General features: G+C 38.5%; 2 protein-coding genes across 2 annotated transcripts; both read right to left on the bottom strand.

Moving 5' to 3' along the window:
* Window positions 1-2619: 2619 nt before the first annotated feature.
* LOC128699502 (pupal cuticle protein Edg-84A-like) lies at window positions 2620-3676 on the bottom strand. The gene is made up of 4 exons (XM_053792265.2): window positions 3611-3676; window positions 3388-3474; window positions 2959-3096; window positions 2620-2848 (listed from the first exon to the last, which is right to left on the bottom strand). The coding sequence occupies exons 1-4, from the start codon at window positions 3620-3622 to the stop codon at window positions 2714-2716; spliced, it is 372 nt and encodes a 123-aa protein (XP_053648240.1). The 5' UTR covers window positions 3623-3676; the 3' UTR covers window positions 2620-2713.
* An 8460-nt stretch (window positions 3677-12136) lies between these two features.
* LOC128699258 (cuticle protein 21-like) lies at window positions 12137-14578 on the bottom strand. The gene is made up of 4 exons (XM_053791858.2): window positions 14525-14578; window positions 13347-13418; window positions 12701-12838; window positions 12137-12586 (listed from the first exon to the last, which is right to left on the bottom strand). The coding sequence occupies exons 1-4, from the start codon at window positions 14534-14536 to the stop codon at window positions 12452-12454; spliced, it is 357 nt and encodes a 118-aa protein (XP_053647833.1). The 5' UTR covers window positions 14537-14578; the 3' UTR covers window positions 12137-12451.
* Between the last annotated feature and the right edge of the window lie 1170 nt (window positions 14579-15748).

Here is a 15748-nt window from a genome sequence, read left to right as displayed (position 1 = left end):
ACAGCCTGGTTAATTCGACAAGCACCAGAAAAGCCTGGCCCTGGAGCAGGCTGCGAGAGTAGGAAAACTCTCGAAAGCCTTAAAAGGTAAAGGTATGGTAGTGTGTATATTGGGGGTCTGACTTTAAAGTATTGTCCATATATATTGTCAGGTGTATCTCTTTTGGGTTCCAGAGAGCACATATTTAACTTCATAACTGCCCGGGCCAGTGGTATTACTAACCTGTTTTTCCATTGTGTGTAGGACGTAATGTGTGTCTGATATTTTTTATGGTCTTAATGACTATTCGTACAGAGTTTTGACACAGGTGTTCGCTTCACGGGAAGAGCTCATTCACTTACGTACACGATGCCGTTTTCCGTTTGAATGTACGCATAAATGAGCGTAATTTCCCGAGCGCACACCTGTTCCACATTTTTTCAGTTTTTTATTTTTTATCATTTTCAGCTTTTGCAGTTGTTAGTTATTTTATGTGATTGAGATGGCTTATATTGTTCTCACTGCCAGCTGCAGTAGTTAACGTGGAACGCCTTCTGGAAATCATTACATACCTTGACTTTATCTGTATTTTACCTATATACTGTTGCATGAATCATCGACTACGCGACCCAGTCCCATATCAAACTGGTGAAATGATTAATCAGGTTGTTGGTGTTTTCTTCGCGCAGTCCAACGTAGGCACCACAGTCCGGTTGATCAGGTTGTCAATGTGAAAGCTTTTCCACGCTCACGTACAACGTTCAACCCTTTCACAGATTAATTCAATCTTCGCAGATATTTCACTCTTTCAGGAAGTCAGTGTCACCATTTTATTTAGGGGTAGGGATTTTTTTTTTTTTTTTTTTTTTTTTTTTTTTTTTTTTGGTGGGGAGGGGGACAAAAGAGTTTTTGTGCAGGTATAGTCGGAGTTTTATGGATTCTTTAAATACATTTTGTAAAGGTTCAGGCGCTAAGGTAGACATGATAATGGATCGAGTTAACAGTATCTAGAATCTTGGTCTCTGTACCAGACTCTGAACTTTGGTGTGGTAGTTGATTGTGGCAAGGGAAATTAATGTAATTACCGACTCCACTCCTGCCTCTCCTCGCACACCACCAGCCATCCCCTCTGTCCCTCCCTCAATAGCAATAGTAACTCCAACTCTGCTGAAACGAAATGTTTTTGAAGTTCTCTAGCTGATGAACCCTTAATGAAATACTTGACAATATCCTCGCAGCCCTACTGAGGTTTCTGAGCTCGGGCTGAAAAAAATTCAGTACGTAATTTTGTAGTGTCTGGTAATACTGTACATTGTTTACCATTAAAAGACAGAAAATCTTTTTAAATTTAGTAATTTATACAAGAGAAGAGGTTACTAGCCTTTTGCTCCCGGTATTTTAGTCGCCTCTTACGACACGCGTGGAAAATCTTGTCTATGATATATAAAACTATTGTAACATATTAATGTTTTAGCATTATCATGTTATTGGTATGAATTATGAGTCATACATTTATTAAGTCGTGTCAAACTTCACTTTGCTGTATTTGGCTTACTTACTAAATTGTCTGAATTCAGATATCTTCTTTCACTGTGAAATGTAAGTTTACTCTCTAGTTTGATCTGCTTAATTTGATAATGTAAAATTTTGCTGTAAAGTTTATGAATAAAGATGAGTGAATACTACTAGTTAAAATGTAACCTTGAACTGGTCGCAGTCTGATTGGAGCTTGTTGGAGGAACAGTTGTAATTATTGCTCTCTTGGTGTAAGTTACCTGCTGTGTGTGTGTGTGTGTGTGTGTTTGTGTGTGTGTGTGTGTGTGTGTGTGTGTGTGTGTGTGTGTGTGTGTGTGTGTGTGTGTGTGTGTGTGTGTGTGTGTGTGAAGGGGGGGAGGCTAACCTGCTGGTAACTGGAAGGATTTAAGTTCAAAGTTCTTATACATGTTCATACTTTGAAAAGAGCGTATCATCATGCGTTGTGTGGGAAGACATGAGTTTATTCTGTCACATTTGTCAGGTTTTGCTCCACGAATGTATTTGAATTTTGTTAAGGAGTTTCATTTCAACCATGTTGATGATTATACCGGGAAAAATCTAGATTTTTTAAATTTTGTGATCATTGGTGGGAATTAAATGCTAAACCTCATTTTACATAGAGACCGAAATCTATTTAGGAATCACTATTATTAAATTGGTTATATTTCATTAAAAAAATTGTGCACCTGGACAGGTATCTTCACCAGGTGCCAGATCAGCCAGGCTGTGATGGATATGTGGGGCAGCAGGTCTCCAACAGCAACAGTCTGGTTGACCAGGCTAGCACAAGACGAGCCTGGCTCATGGCCGGGCCCCGGGAATAGCAAGATTCTCGAAACTCATCAAAGGTATATCTACTGTATAGCTACTGTTTTGAGTCGCTTTCTTTTACAAGGTCAGGGCGAGGTTCCTGCTTGTGGTCGTTTACTTATTTTGTTTGATACTTTAAAAATCTTTGTGTAAATAAGGCGTTATGTGAGCTCCAACTCTAGTTAGCTAAGGGACATTCCCAGTCCTATGACCCCGACCTATGAAGGCAAACAAGTATCAAATCTTTTATATTTTGTACAGTTTTCCAAGGAAACAGAAAAATTGATAAAATTAGTATAGATTATGGTATTTATTTGGCTACTTTTTGCATTATTAATATAAAATGCTTTGAAAATGTGTTGGGTGGTAGAATAAAGTAGAATCGTCGTCAGTGGTATCCCCCGTGTCCGTAGCCCTTGTTAAAGAAGGTGATGGCGGGGCCATAATGTTTTGGATGCTGAGCCTTGCCATAATAGCTGACCTTGGCCACGTAGCCTCTGTAGTGGTCAGCTGTGTAGTCCACCTGCGGCAGAAGAATTATAGCATCAGATTATAAAATTTTATCTTATGGATGGTGTAAATTGTAAAAGAGTAGGTGAACTGATTGTAAATAGTTTGAAGAGTGGAACGTACCCTTTGTTTGCGACCGTCGGGGAGGTCGACGGTGTAGGAACCGTACACAGCTTTACCGTCGGACTTTTCGTGCTGACCGAAGTTGGTGCCCTTGTAGCCGTCATGTACACTGTAGTCGTAGTAGTAGGGCAGCGGCTCCTAAAGGCACAAAGAAGTTTATTTCGTAAAAAAAAAAAATACTAGATTTTCATGGACTTAATCAAGTTTGAAGAACAAAAAGGCACAGTACCCTGACTGGAACAACACAGTTAGCCCACACAGGAGAGAGGAGCTTACGACGACGTTTCGGCCCGTCTTGGATCATTTACAAAGTCATTGGTCCAAGTTGAACCGAAACGTCGTCGTAAGCTCCTCTCTCCTATGTGCGAGTTATTTATGTACTAGCCAAGTTTGCATTACCTAAATAATAATAAAGATTTGTACACTGACCGAAGAATAAACTGGTTCATAACCGCCTGGGTTGGCCAGGGTCACGCCTGTCAGAGAGACGGCAACCACTACCACAACAACCAGCACCTGCAGATACAAGAATGCAAAGAATCACTGATCCATTTGGATTTTAGAGCACATTTTTTTATGAAAACTTCTCCAACTCTTTTACAATTCCTTTTACAAAATATTTAACCGGAGTAAAATTTGTTGTCGTTCAGACCTGACGAAGCATTATCTTATATTTGGTAATTCTTTGCAGGAGTCGACTTCGGGAGTGAATGATGAAGTGCATGACAGTTGCTTCTTATATACCATTCAGACGTAGTGCCACGCTTCTCCATGATACACCCCTCTTCCCCCGTGATGCACCCCTCTTCCCCCGTGATGCACCCCTCTTCCCCCATGATGCACCCTTCTTCCCCCGTGATACACCCCTCTTCCCCCGTGATACACCCCTCTTCCTGTAAGAGATGCTCCTTTCCCCAAGTTCTTTTCCAGAGCTTTAATATGTCCTTTCTAAATCTGATTTTCTGTAATTGAATCATTGTTATGAGTTCTGCCTTGGTAATATATTTTCAGCAGTCTGTTCATATCCTTTTTATTTATTTAATATGTCTACTTTTAAATTATATCCCCTTTCATTCTGTTATTTTCTGAAGAGGTTCAGTGCTCTTAATACGTCTCTGTAGAAACCTTTCTGATACTTTATCATCCTTCTGTGTTTTCTAACACATTTATATTCAGTATTAATTAAGAATACTAGGACAGCAGCTTACATAGTTTAGAATTATGCAATAATCGCGAATTAGCTATACAAGATGCAAAACATCCACGGGGGAACTGAATGATAGCTCTGGGCCTTTTGTGTTGCAATGCTGCAGATAAGAGGAGGAAGTCCAAGCAAATTCGTTCAGGGGAACGCATTTGACTCTCGCAATATACGTTCCCCTGAACGAATTTGCTTGGACATCTTCTTTTCCGCAGCATTGCAAGATCCTGATGTGCTGATCACAACACGAAAGGCCTAGAGCTATCATTCAGTTCCCTCTGTGGTTATTTTGCATAGCGTAGAATCTAGATGAGCCGTGGTAACGCCAGAGTTACTTTCACTTAATGATTTAAATCCTAGCACTCTGTTAGCTTTATTGTGAACATTTGTCCACTCTTGCCATAGCTTCAGATTTCTGCTAACCATAATTACTAAACTTTTTTTCTCATCTGATTTGCTTAAGTTGTAGTTTATTTGGCTAATTGGTTCCTTAGTTGCTTTTTCCCTCTATAAAGTAGCGATTTCAATTTGGTCACACTGAACTTTCACTTTCCTGCCCACAACGTTAAGTTATCCAGATAATTCATTCGGAACCTCTCAGGTGTCATCGAAATTCATTTGTCTGCTTATTTGTGCCATCAGATTTAAGGCGCAATAGATATATTTTTTTTATCGTGGTCATTAATGAAAACTGTGACAAACAGATGGCCCAGCATCGACCTCAGTAGAACGCTACATGTAACTTTTTTTCCATTCTGGGTTCACCCCTTGTACACATCGTCTTTCTATCAGTCATGTCCCGATTCAGTGAAGTAGTTCTCCAATACAGTTTGCTGCCATATTTGTTTTTTTGTTTGGTGTGTGTGGAAGTGTCAAAGACATTAGCGAAGTTCAAATAAAAGGCTGTTATTCATATCCATTTTTCACCACCTGAAATTCCCTAAAGTAAAAATCCAGTAAATCTGTAAGGTAAGAACGACTTGTGAAGCAGTGTTGACTCATTGATCAAAGCGTGCTCACCCACGTGACTTTCCATTGCATCTCCTATTAATGATACCATTAGTTGCCTGCTATTGAGATCATGTTGATGCTAATTCCATGAGTACCTGACCCCATTTTGTAAATGGGTACCAAATTCACGATCTTCTAAATGTCCGATGCAACACCAATTTATCACTGATGGATCCGCTTCAGTGAATCCTATAAACGTGGCTTGTAATAATAACTTTTACGGTATCAGTTTCTAACACGATTTGAAATCGTGTTGAGAAGTCTTAAAAGTATTTACATGAAGAATTGGAAACCATTAAATCGTAAGGAATGCCGCGGGCTTGCAGACTTGCAAGTCATGATCGGAAATCACTTTTTCTCGGCCGCTGTATATATATATTTTTTTTCGTGAATGCAAAAGTTCAATTGTTGCGAAGAATTTATTGGAGTTTTTTTTTTTTTTGTCTATTGTTTTCCATAAAAGTTGGTATTGCCTTGAAAGGTTGTTGTTTTTTGCGTTTTATGGGTATTTATTTATTTTTTTTTTGACAAATGATGTATATATGTTTCTGTTTAATGATTTTAGGTTTTCATTGAAGTTAAAAGCACAAAGTTAGAGCACAATAACATACACATTAATTGGTAGTAAGAGCAAACGTAATAATATGCCAACATTAGTGTCATGACCAACGAGTAACGCCACTATAGGGTAGCGATAATCTCTTAAGTTTTTCGCTCTATTTTGTGGCTAAAATTTATTTTATACTCGTATCTAGAGTGTATTTCCTCAAGTTTTCCATAGTCAGGAACTGAACTTCTCCAGGCCGAGGGACTGACAACCTCAAATTCTACGACTTCAAGGGTGATGGACTGATTAGATCGTCTTCACATCTCTACTGTTCCTGCCTACTTTCTGTATTCGACTGAAGAAGCCTACTGTGTAGGCGAAACTTTTCGGAATAAAGTTGTCTAACTGTTGCATATGTGTCTTACCTAACAACCTGTCGGTATTGTATACCATTTTGATGTTCATCTTGTCAGACACTGCAACACATGGCATCTTGGTACAGAAAACACATTGGACAAGCTTTTCAAGTGAGAAGTGTTGGATCTGAGAGGGACATGACCTTTCAGTGGTTACATTCTCACTACTACTACTACTACTATGCACCTCTCCTTCCGACAGTATTTAAGTCTCCGCACTGTCGCTTGATCTTCAGATAGTTCCTGACTATGGAACTGAACTTCTCCAGGCCGAGGGACTGACAACCTCAAATTCTACGACTTCAAGGGTGATGGACTGATTACATCGTCTTCACATCTCTACTGTTCCTGCCTACTTTCTGTATTCGACTGAAGAACCCTACTGTGTAGGCGAAACGTTTCGGAATAAAGTTGTCTAACTGTTGCATATGTGTCTTACCTAACAATCTGTCGGTATTGTATACCATTTTGATGTTCATAAACAGAGATATACACCACAGCACAGTATCATCCTTTGCGGATGATACTAGGATCTGCATGAGGCTGTCATCTGCTGAGGACGCGGTTAACCTCCAAGAAGATATAAACGAAGTTTTCCAGTGGGCAACGGTAAACAATATGATGTTCAATGAGGACAAATTCCAACTACTCCGTTATGGAAAACTGGAGGAGATAATAACTAGAACAGAGTATACTACTCACTCCGGCCATACAACAGAGCGGAAAAATAATGTAAGGGACCTGGGAGTAGTAATGTCTGAGGATCTCACTTTCAAGGATCACAACAGTGCCACGATCGCACGTGCAAAGAAAATGATAGGATGGATAATGAGAACTTTCAAAACGAGAGATGCCAAGCCCATGATGATCCTTTTCAAATCACTTGTTCTCTCTAGGCTAGAATACTGCTGTACATTAACATCTCCATTCAAAGCAGGTGAAATCGCAGATCTAGAGAGTGTACAGAGATACTTTACTGCACGTATAAGTTCTGTCAAGCACCTTAACTACTGGGAACGCTTGGAAGCACTTGACTTGTACTCGTTGGAACGCAGGAGGGAGAGATGTATCATAATCTACACTTGGAAAATCTTGGAAGGAATGGTCCCAAATCTGCACACAGAAATCACTCCCTACGAAAGTAAAAAAATGGGCAGGCGATGCAAAATGCCCCCAATAAAAAGTAGGGGCGCCATAAGTGTCCGGGGCCCAAAACTGTTTAACAGCCTCCCATCAAGCATTAGGGGAATTGCCAATAAACCCCTGGCTGCCTTCAAGAGAGAGCTGGACAGATACCTAAAGTCAGTGCCGGATCAGCCGGGCTGTGGCTCGTACGTCGGACTGCGTGCGGCCAGCAGTAACAGCCTAGTTGATCAGGCCCTGATCCATCGGGAGGCCTGGTCATGGACCGGGCCGCGGGGGCGTTGATCCCCGGAATAACCTCCAGGTAACCATTATTATGATCGCTTGGTTTTATTAGTTCCTTATCCAGTAATATTTACTATCACCCTGGAGAAAGTCCGTAAAATTGCGCCCCACGTACACCCTTGCTTGACGTAGGTGATTAAAATGCATAGAACAATGAACTGGTTACCCCTTATTTCTGCATGAAAGGACGAACAAGGAAAAATAATTTTATATTTTTTTTGTGTACGGGTAAGTTCTGATAAAAAAAAAGTTTAATGTTATGAATGAGGGAGACCTATTAAATGAGAGATGCTGGGTATGTGAGAGAATATATTTTTTTTTTTTTTTTTGGTGAATGTGGGTCTTGGTGAAGGTTGTATGATGGAGTGTTGCAAGGTTTTTGAGAAATAGTGGAAAGTAGCTGTTTACCAATAGATGTAAAATGGGAAATGTGTGAGTGTGAAGCTTGAAATATTGTATGTTGTAGTGAGAATGTTCAAAGAACAATTGTTTTTTAACTATAGACTGGAAAAGCAAGTGTTTTCTTAAAGAAGTGATGCTAAGCCAGTGATATTCTTGAAGACATTACTATTCTTTAGAATGCAATGTTGCTCTACTCTAGTAGTCTCATTTTTCTCAGACCACATTCTTAAAGTGGAGATTGTGTACAGAACTTTCACTGTCTATACCTATTTATTAATACACCGCAATTATTATTAATACGAAAATTCAATCGAACTGTATAGAGCGCAAACGAGAAAGTTGTATCATAATTTTCACCAGGAAAATATTAGAGATATTCGTTCAAAATCTTGCCATTTACAAAGTTAACCGTTCTTTAGCTCTCATTTCAAGAAATGATTTGAGCACTGCAGTAATCTACTAAGCCTGTCTCTTGCCCGTAGGGACCTCGCAGAACATTAAGAGAGTTTGGTTTATTTACAATTTAAAGCGGTTTCTAAATGAAGCAAGACTAACGACATGTGATAGCATTTTTTTGTTTTGTTAGTGGTAGTAGCTTTAATGTTAGTTTTACCCAGGATGTTTTTAGGTGTGTGTTGTACTATTATTGCCAAAAGTGTCGAGTGGTCTACCAGGTCAGAGCGCTCTTCAAATTTCAAAACATTTCATCTCAGGTAGTGTTTCTTAAGCAAATAAATGTCGTGGGAGTTCGTGAGGAGATATTGGAGTAAGAAATACACACGTAGGATGTCTTAGAGGCGTATAATTAAGAGTGTCTTGAGGAGAACCCAGGCCTTGCCTTGTCGAGTTTATGCCTAGCGTGGAACTGAGTGACTGAGATCGCGGCTTCTGGCCTACGGCTCGCTTGTGAGGATCTCGTGACGTCACAGCTAGCAAGGGAGCCTATCTATAAAGTAGCTGGGATTATCTAAGTATACTGCACAAGTACACTGTAACACTACTGATATAAGCGCTACATTTTTATTCAAGTGTGTGTGTGTGTGTGTGTGTGTGTGTGTGTGTATATATATATATATATATATATATATATATATATATATATATATATATATATATATATATATATATATATATTATATATATATATATATATATATATATATATATATATATATATATATATATTCACCAGGGCTTGGACTTCCAGCAGGCGTGCGTGAGCATGTTTGATAGGAGTGAATGGAGACGAATGGTTTTTAATACTTGACGTGCTGTTGGAGTGTGAGCAAAGTAACATTTATGAAGGGGTTCAGGGAAACCGGCAGGCCGGACTTGAGTCCTGGAGATGGGTAGTACAGTGCCTGCAATCTGAAGGAGGGGTATTAATGTTGCAGTTTAAAAACTGTAGTGTAAAGCACCCTTCTGGCAAGACAGTGATGGAGTGAATGATGGTGAAAGTTTTCCTTTTTCGGGCCACCCTGCCTTGGTGGGAATCGGCCAGTGTGATAATAAAAAAAAACAAAAATATATATATATATATATATATATATATATATATATATATATATATATATATGTATGTAAATTAATTAATTAATTTTTGTACCAAAAGAACCTTAGAAAACTTACCTAACCTTATTATAACAAGCGCAGTATAATTTAGCCTAATTTAACTAAATATATTTTAGATAAATTTATAATAATTTAATTAACACAATGAAATATATTTTTTTCGTTAGGTTCAGAATTTTTTTTTTTTTTCGAAATTATTGCATACACGAATTTTCACTTGCCTTATTCGGCAAGAAGAGCGTTGCTGTTTAAGCCAGAATCTCAAGTTTTAGCTTTGTATGTATGCATATTCAGTCGCTCAGTTTTTCAACATATTTATATGGAGTTAAGTATTTTTGTTTTTGCCATAACCCCACGAAAATCAGTGTATACATCTCATCAACAAGTAAGATAGCAGGTGAACATTATTAACTGTTACTCTCCTAAATATACTTTCTACTTCACTGTTTCGTAATAGGTCGTATTCCTTGTGGTGCTTTTGCCAAGGTCTGGCCTGGGACCGGCAGCGGGGGCGATTATCACCGGAACCATGAATAAATAACACAGAAGCAGATACTGGAGCACCATAGATTGTATGCTGTAAAGAGTAGACTTCACTTCTTAATCGTGTTATTCTACTGCGTAATTATCCAAGTCACGTCTGGCGTGTGTGTCTACCCTTGCTACATATTAATTAAAAAATAATAAACGCGTATAATCTCATGAACTTCAAAGCTTTGTTATAACATCTGATAACTAATGAAATTTGCCAATAGCGGGATTTTAATGAAAGCCCTCCCTCAATTAAATGTCCATTTAGTACACAGCCGTGCCTGCCCTCCCCCTCTCCGTGTATAAGGTGATCATTGTTTAATTATGTGAAGTGTTGCGTGTTGGTAATTTTAATGAAGTGGTAGTTAATACACAGGTTGGTGCCGGCTCAGGCTCTCTTTTCCACTTTTAGTATACTAATGAAGTGGGAGTTAATAAATAGGTTGGTTCCGGCTCTGGCTCACTCTTCCACTTTTAGTGTACTACCGTACTGATGTTCTAAGTTATGACTGATAAATTGATGGCATTACCAAACTTGTACATGTTTACACTTAAAAATACAGATGCATGCAAAGGTGTTTATAAATATTTATAGGCATATGAATGGTTAGAAAAATGGACAGAGAATCGAATAGAGGTCCTGTGGGTAGCCTGCCACGTAAGTTTCCTCGTCAGTTTTTATGTTCTTTCATTGGTAGACTTTCATTACGAATTATCCTGATTTTATAAATGTACATGAACATTTATGTTTAAGGCTTATTTGATGTGAGGGTCTTAATGCAACAATTCACCTGGACAGTAATATGGTTAAGACACACACATGCACTTCAATGAATTCCTATTGTTGTATAGGTCTGAGCGAAGCTCAGACAACACTATTGTCCACAAAGGTTTGTTAAGTTATACCATGAATTAAGGAAAGATCCTAGACCTCACCTTACGAAACAGACAAAGCAAATGCGATAGGAACTATGGACAAAGTAGATTATGGTTAAAAAATGAACATGTTAGAAGACGGGGGAACTTACGTGCCTCTTAAGTCAGAAACAAATATAACTGGTAAGAGAAGTATAACAACGTATATAGTGAGTAGTGCTTAGATGAATAGTGGCATGCTAGCCAGGCCATATTGTCTCTAGTATTCAAGTAATTTTCTGGAAAAGGGTTCAGCTAAGCTGTAGAAATTGTTGTTCTATTGTTGGAGATACTCATGAGTGCCGATTCAGGTATTCTTCTTTTCTGGGTATCGTCTTTAGTAACAAGTATAAATTAAGTGTTATAGGTATTACGTTGTATTACACAGGCGTTGTTAAGGTTGTCTGTTCTGCTGGCATATTGTTGTTTGGAGATGTATTTGTGGAGTTTTCTTTATATCTTACGTGAAGGTGAAGACAGGTGGCTGTGCTGAGTAAGCATTCGGAGACTTGTTTTTCAACAAAGTTGTTGGGGAGGACTACCTATCGCTTGTCATTGGCCACAAGTTTATTGGGCAAGTTCATGGCGTAAGCAAGTCGTCTGCAATCCCTGATGAAGATTGTTCATGGAGAGAGCATTGTTCAAGGAATTCATTACTGCTGATCCTGATAGATCTTTGGAAAAAAAATATCTGACAACACCACATTTAATTTTGGTGTCGTGGTGTGAATAGTAATGGAAAAAAATGGTGTTGGATGGTAAGTTTACGATAGACTTTGACTCGAATTTCACTGCCAGACTTAAAGAGCAAAGCATCAGCGTAAGGGAGTGTCACTGGTCTTCTCTTTCGAGTGTAAATTAAATGAATCGTTCGACCTGGTTAAGTTTGTGCTGGAGAGCTGAGTCTTCAGATCTTCCTTACGTAATTCTGAGTATCCAATTTCGAGTAGTAATATATGGTGTGTGGTGTTTAAGTGAATCCCAGGAGGAAGTGATTCATTTATTCCTATGAAGCAAATTCCGGAGAAAGAACACTGCTATCAGGCAGACAGTCTTGGACTTGTGTTATCCGCTCAACTCGCATCATTATGACAAGCCTCAAGTACTTCAGTATTTCAACCTGGGACTTAAAAAACACTGGAGGAACTTATTGTTCTAAGTATTTTATTATTATGATCGTCGCAATTATTATTTTAGATATTTTAACTTTTCTATTTTATTCTATTTGGAGTAATACTATAAATGCCATTATATTTATAAGTAGAGGTATAGTATTTCCTCAAATTATACCTGTCATCAGTATTTCCTCAAATTATACCTGTCATTAGTTACTTGCATGTCTCTCTCAAACGAAATATACATTTTTTTATGAAAATGTTTATAGTTCAAAGATACACTTATATTCAGCATTTACACTACATTCACACTGAAGCAATATACTGTCTTGACAACGTTATTAATGTCTAGTTCTCAGTGGTAGCCTCCATGTCCGTATCCTTTGTTGAAGAATGTGATGGCGGGGCCGTAGTGTTTAGGGTGCTGAGCCTTCCCGTAGTAGCTGACCTTGGCCACGTAGCCTCGGTAGTGGTCAGCTGTGTAGTCCACCTGTGGACACAGACAAGTTTTATCACGTGACACGCAAAAATTATTTTATAAATGTTATTTACAGTTTAACAGTCCTTGAACTGAATGTGGATAGTTTGAGGTAGCGGAACGTACTCTTTGTTTGCGACCGTCGGGGAGATCGACAGTGTAGGAACCGTACACATTTTTACCATCGGACTTTTCGTGCTGCCCGAAGTTCGTGCCCTTGTAGCCGTCATGCACATTGTAGTCGTAGTAGTATGGCAGAGGTTCCTTGTGCGAAAAATATCAGACATCGGATTTTATTGCACAATATTGCTAATTTTCTGGTGTTTAGACATGTTTTTAAATTTCTCTGGCTTAAATAAGTGCTCTCTCATTTACAATTTTAATTCTTTGGATTTTAAATTAAAGCCTGAAGACTAAACACAACTTACATAACTCTGCTTCTGTAAAATACAAAGAGATAATCAGCTAATCGTACATCACAGAGAAAGTTCAGAGCACTTCTACAGATTTGTACCTGAGTTAACGCTGAAGAAATATAAAGTAAGAGGAGACTTGATACACAAAGTACTTAAGAGGAGAGAGTTCAACTTAGCATCTATGCGAGTCATGTCATTAAGAAATGAATATTAGACACGAGATTGCTTTAAAATGAAACGAATTAACCACACATTAGATGCTGCCTCTATACGCCAAGAACTAAGGGAGAAGGACCCAGAAGTTGTAATTCAAATAAACTGCTGTCACTCAGAGGCTACACAGGGCTACCACGTACCGACTTGTAGACTGGTCCGTAGTCACCTGGGTCGGCCAGAGCCACGCCCACTGCCGCGAGAACCACGCATACCTGTTGAAAATTAGAACTGTTAAGTCAGGGTAGTGTTTATTCTGCGTACCTTTACTCAAAAATCTTCGTCGTCATATTTATGGTGTTCGTATGATAACTTCGTAAGAGACAGCGACAATTTTAATAACGAGTTCGTATTATAGAGGTTGGAGTAACATCAAATTATTCTTAAAAACTAGATGTATTTCGATTACCTCTCACCCCCTCTTCCTTTACCTCAGTGCTCGAAAATGGAATGAATAGTAGAGAGTGCGGCAAAAGTTTCTAATACGGATAAACATCAGCACAGACGATTTGAATCCAGTCAGAAGAGGCTTTCTACAGTTATTACATGGAAACTAGTCTGTACTTTTTTTTTTCAATAAAAATTACAAATTGGCATCTACACAGCCCAAAACCAATTTGAATCTTCCACTTAGATACACTAGTTTTTAGAGTTTAAGTTTAAAGCTAACTGGAAAAGGCATTCTCTAGAAATAACAGAGACCAATTTCCAAAATATCAGCACTTAGTTTGAAGCTACTCAGAAAGTGGATTCTCAAGCTATTGGTATGAAAGGTTTAAAGCTGACTAAGGCATTCACAAATAATATTCTGAAAGCCAGTATTTAACTTTTTCAAAATTCTTCAACAAACCTTGCTAATTCGTAACTACATATCCCAAGGTCAGTCTGAAAAATTCTCTAAGATACGCCAGCATTCAGGGGCTGAGGTCGGTCAGAAGAATCCAGTTAAGGCACGGGAAAATGTTATATAATAGAATTAGCTAATTAAAACTTAACCCAAAATCAGTGTGAGCCTTCCGTTTGGGAAATCCACTATTGCTGAAAGTTTGACACTGATCGGAAGATGCATTCTCCAGTTATTACTCGGAATCCAACAGTTCATAGTTTATTGCCTATCTTAGTAAATAGACAGATTCGCATATGCAAATCTGTCTGTTTACCAACATAAGCTGTTCGGAAGATATGGAAAAAATACCTAATAACACTAGCCGTAATTCTCATTATAAAATTATATTTCCAATAACTTCTTTTACTTTGCTAATATTTTAAAACACGTTTCCTGGAGTTGTCACTGACAAATTAAGAGTATTGTGAAGCAGACCTTGAAGATCATTTTTGTGAGCGTTGAAAGTTTCTCTGAGCAGCTGATCGATTGACTGATGGTGGTGTCGAGTTGCTCACCTTATATACACACGATGATGTTGAAACACTCGCTTGAGCCTTGCCAGGGCGCCCTGCTTTCAAATTCAAATTCAAATTCAAATTCAAAGTTTATTCTCTATAAGGATTACAATGCTGAGTTTACAGATATTTGGTTATTGTGTGGTTTACATGTAGTAAAATAGTGATTACAGAGTGTACCACTAGAACGCTTAGCATGGCTAGGCATTTCGGGCAGACTTAGTTTTATTCTTAATTGTAAAATATTACAAATTATGAGGTAAGTTGGTATTATGGCTAAGTGACTAAATACTAGTTTGTGAGTTTAGCAATGTGAATGCTTTTGTTTTGGCACAGTACATAGTTTCAGTATTGGAGTATCACAGGATTCATTATTTTAAGATTGAGATTAATATTTCTGTTTATGGTCAAATGAGTCAGTGAGTGTAAGTGTGAACCACCAGGTGGTATTCGTGTAGTTAGTTGACAGGGTGTATCAGGGAGATAAGATGTTTTCTAATGGTAGTTTTGAAGGTGATGAATGTGTCTGCAGTTCTAGAGTTCTCAGGTAGGGTATTCCAGATTTTAGGGCCTTTGACATACATTGAATTTTTGTAAAGGTTTAGTCGGACACGGGGAATGTCGTAGAGATGTTTGTGTCTGGTGTTATGCCTGTGGGTTCTGTCACAACTATCAAGAAAGCGTTTTAGGTCAAGGTTGATATTAGAGTTTAATGCCCTGTAGATGTAGATTGCACAGTAGTAAGTGTGGATGTACTGAACAGGGAGTAAGTTTAGGTCTATGAAGAGTGGGGGGGGGGGTGTTGCCATGGATGGGATTTAGTGATTATTCTTACTGCAGCTTTTTGTTGGGTTATTATTGGCTTTAGGTGTGTTGCTGCAGTTGATCCCCAAGCACAAATAGCATAGGTGAGGTATGGATAAATAAGTGAGTGGTATAGTGTGAGAAGGGCATTTTGCGGCACGTAGTATCGTATCTTGGAGAGGATCCCAACCGTTTTGGATACTTTTTTGGTTATATGCTGGATATGGGTGCTGAAATTCAGGTTGTTGTCAAGGTATAAACCTAGGAATTTGCCCCCATTATTTCTGGTAATTAGAGTGTTGTCAATCTTAATGTTAATTTGTGCATCTCCTGCTTTGCT

The sequence above is a fragment of the Cherax quadricarinatus genome, chromosome 61 (assembly GCF_038502225.1).
Source record: "Cherax quadricarinatus isolate ZL_2023a chromosome 61, ASM3850222v1, whole genome shotgun sequence".
Taxonomy (NCBI): domain Eukaryota; kingdom Metazoa; phylum Arthropoda; class Malacostraca; order Decapoda; family Parastacidae; genus Cherax; species Cherax quadricarinatus.
This window is presented reverse-complemented; position numbering and strand designations above follow the sequence as displayed.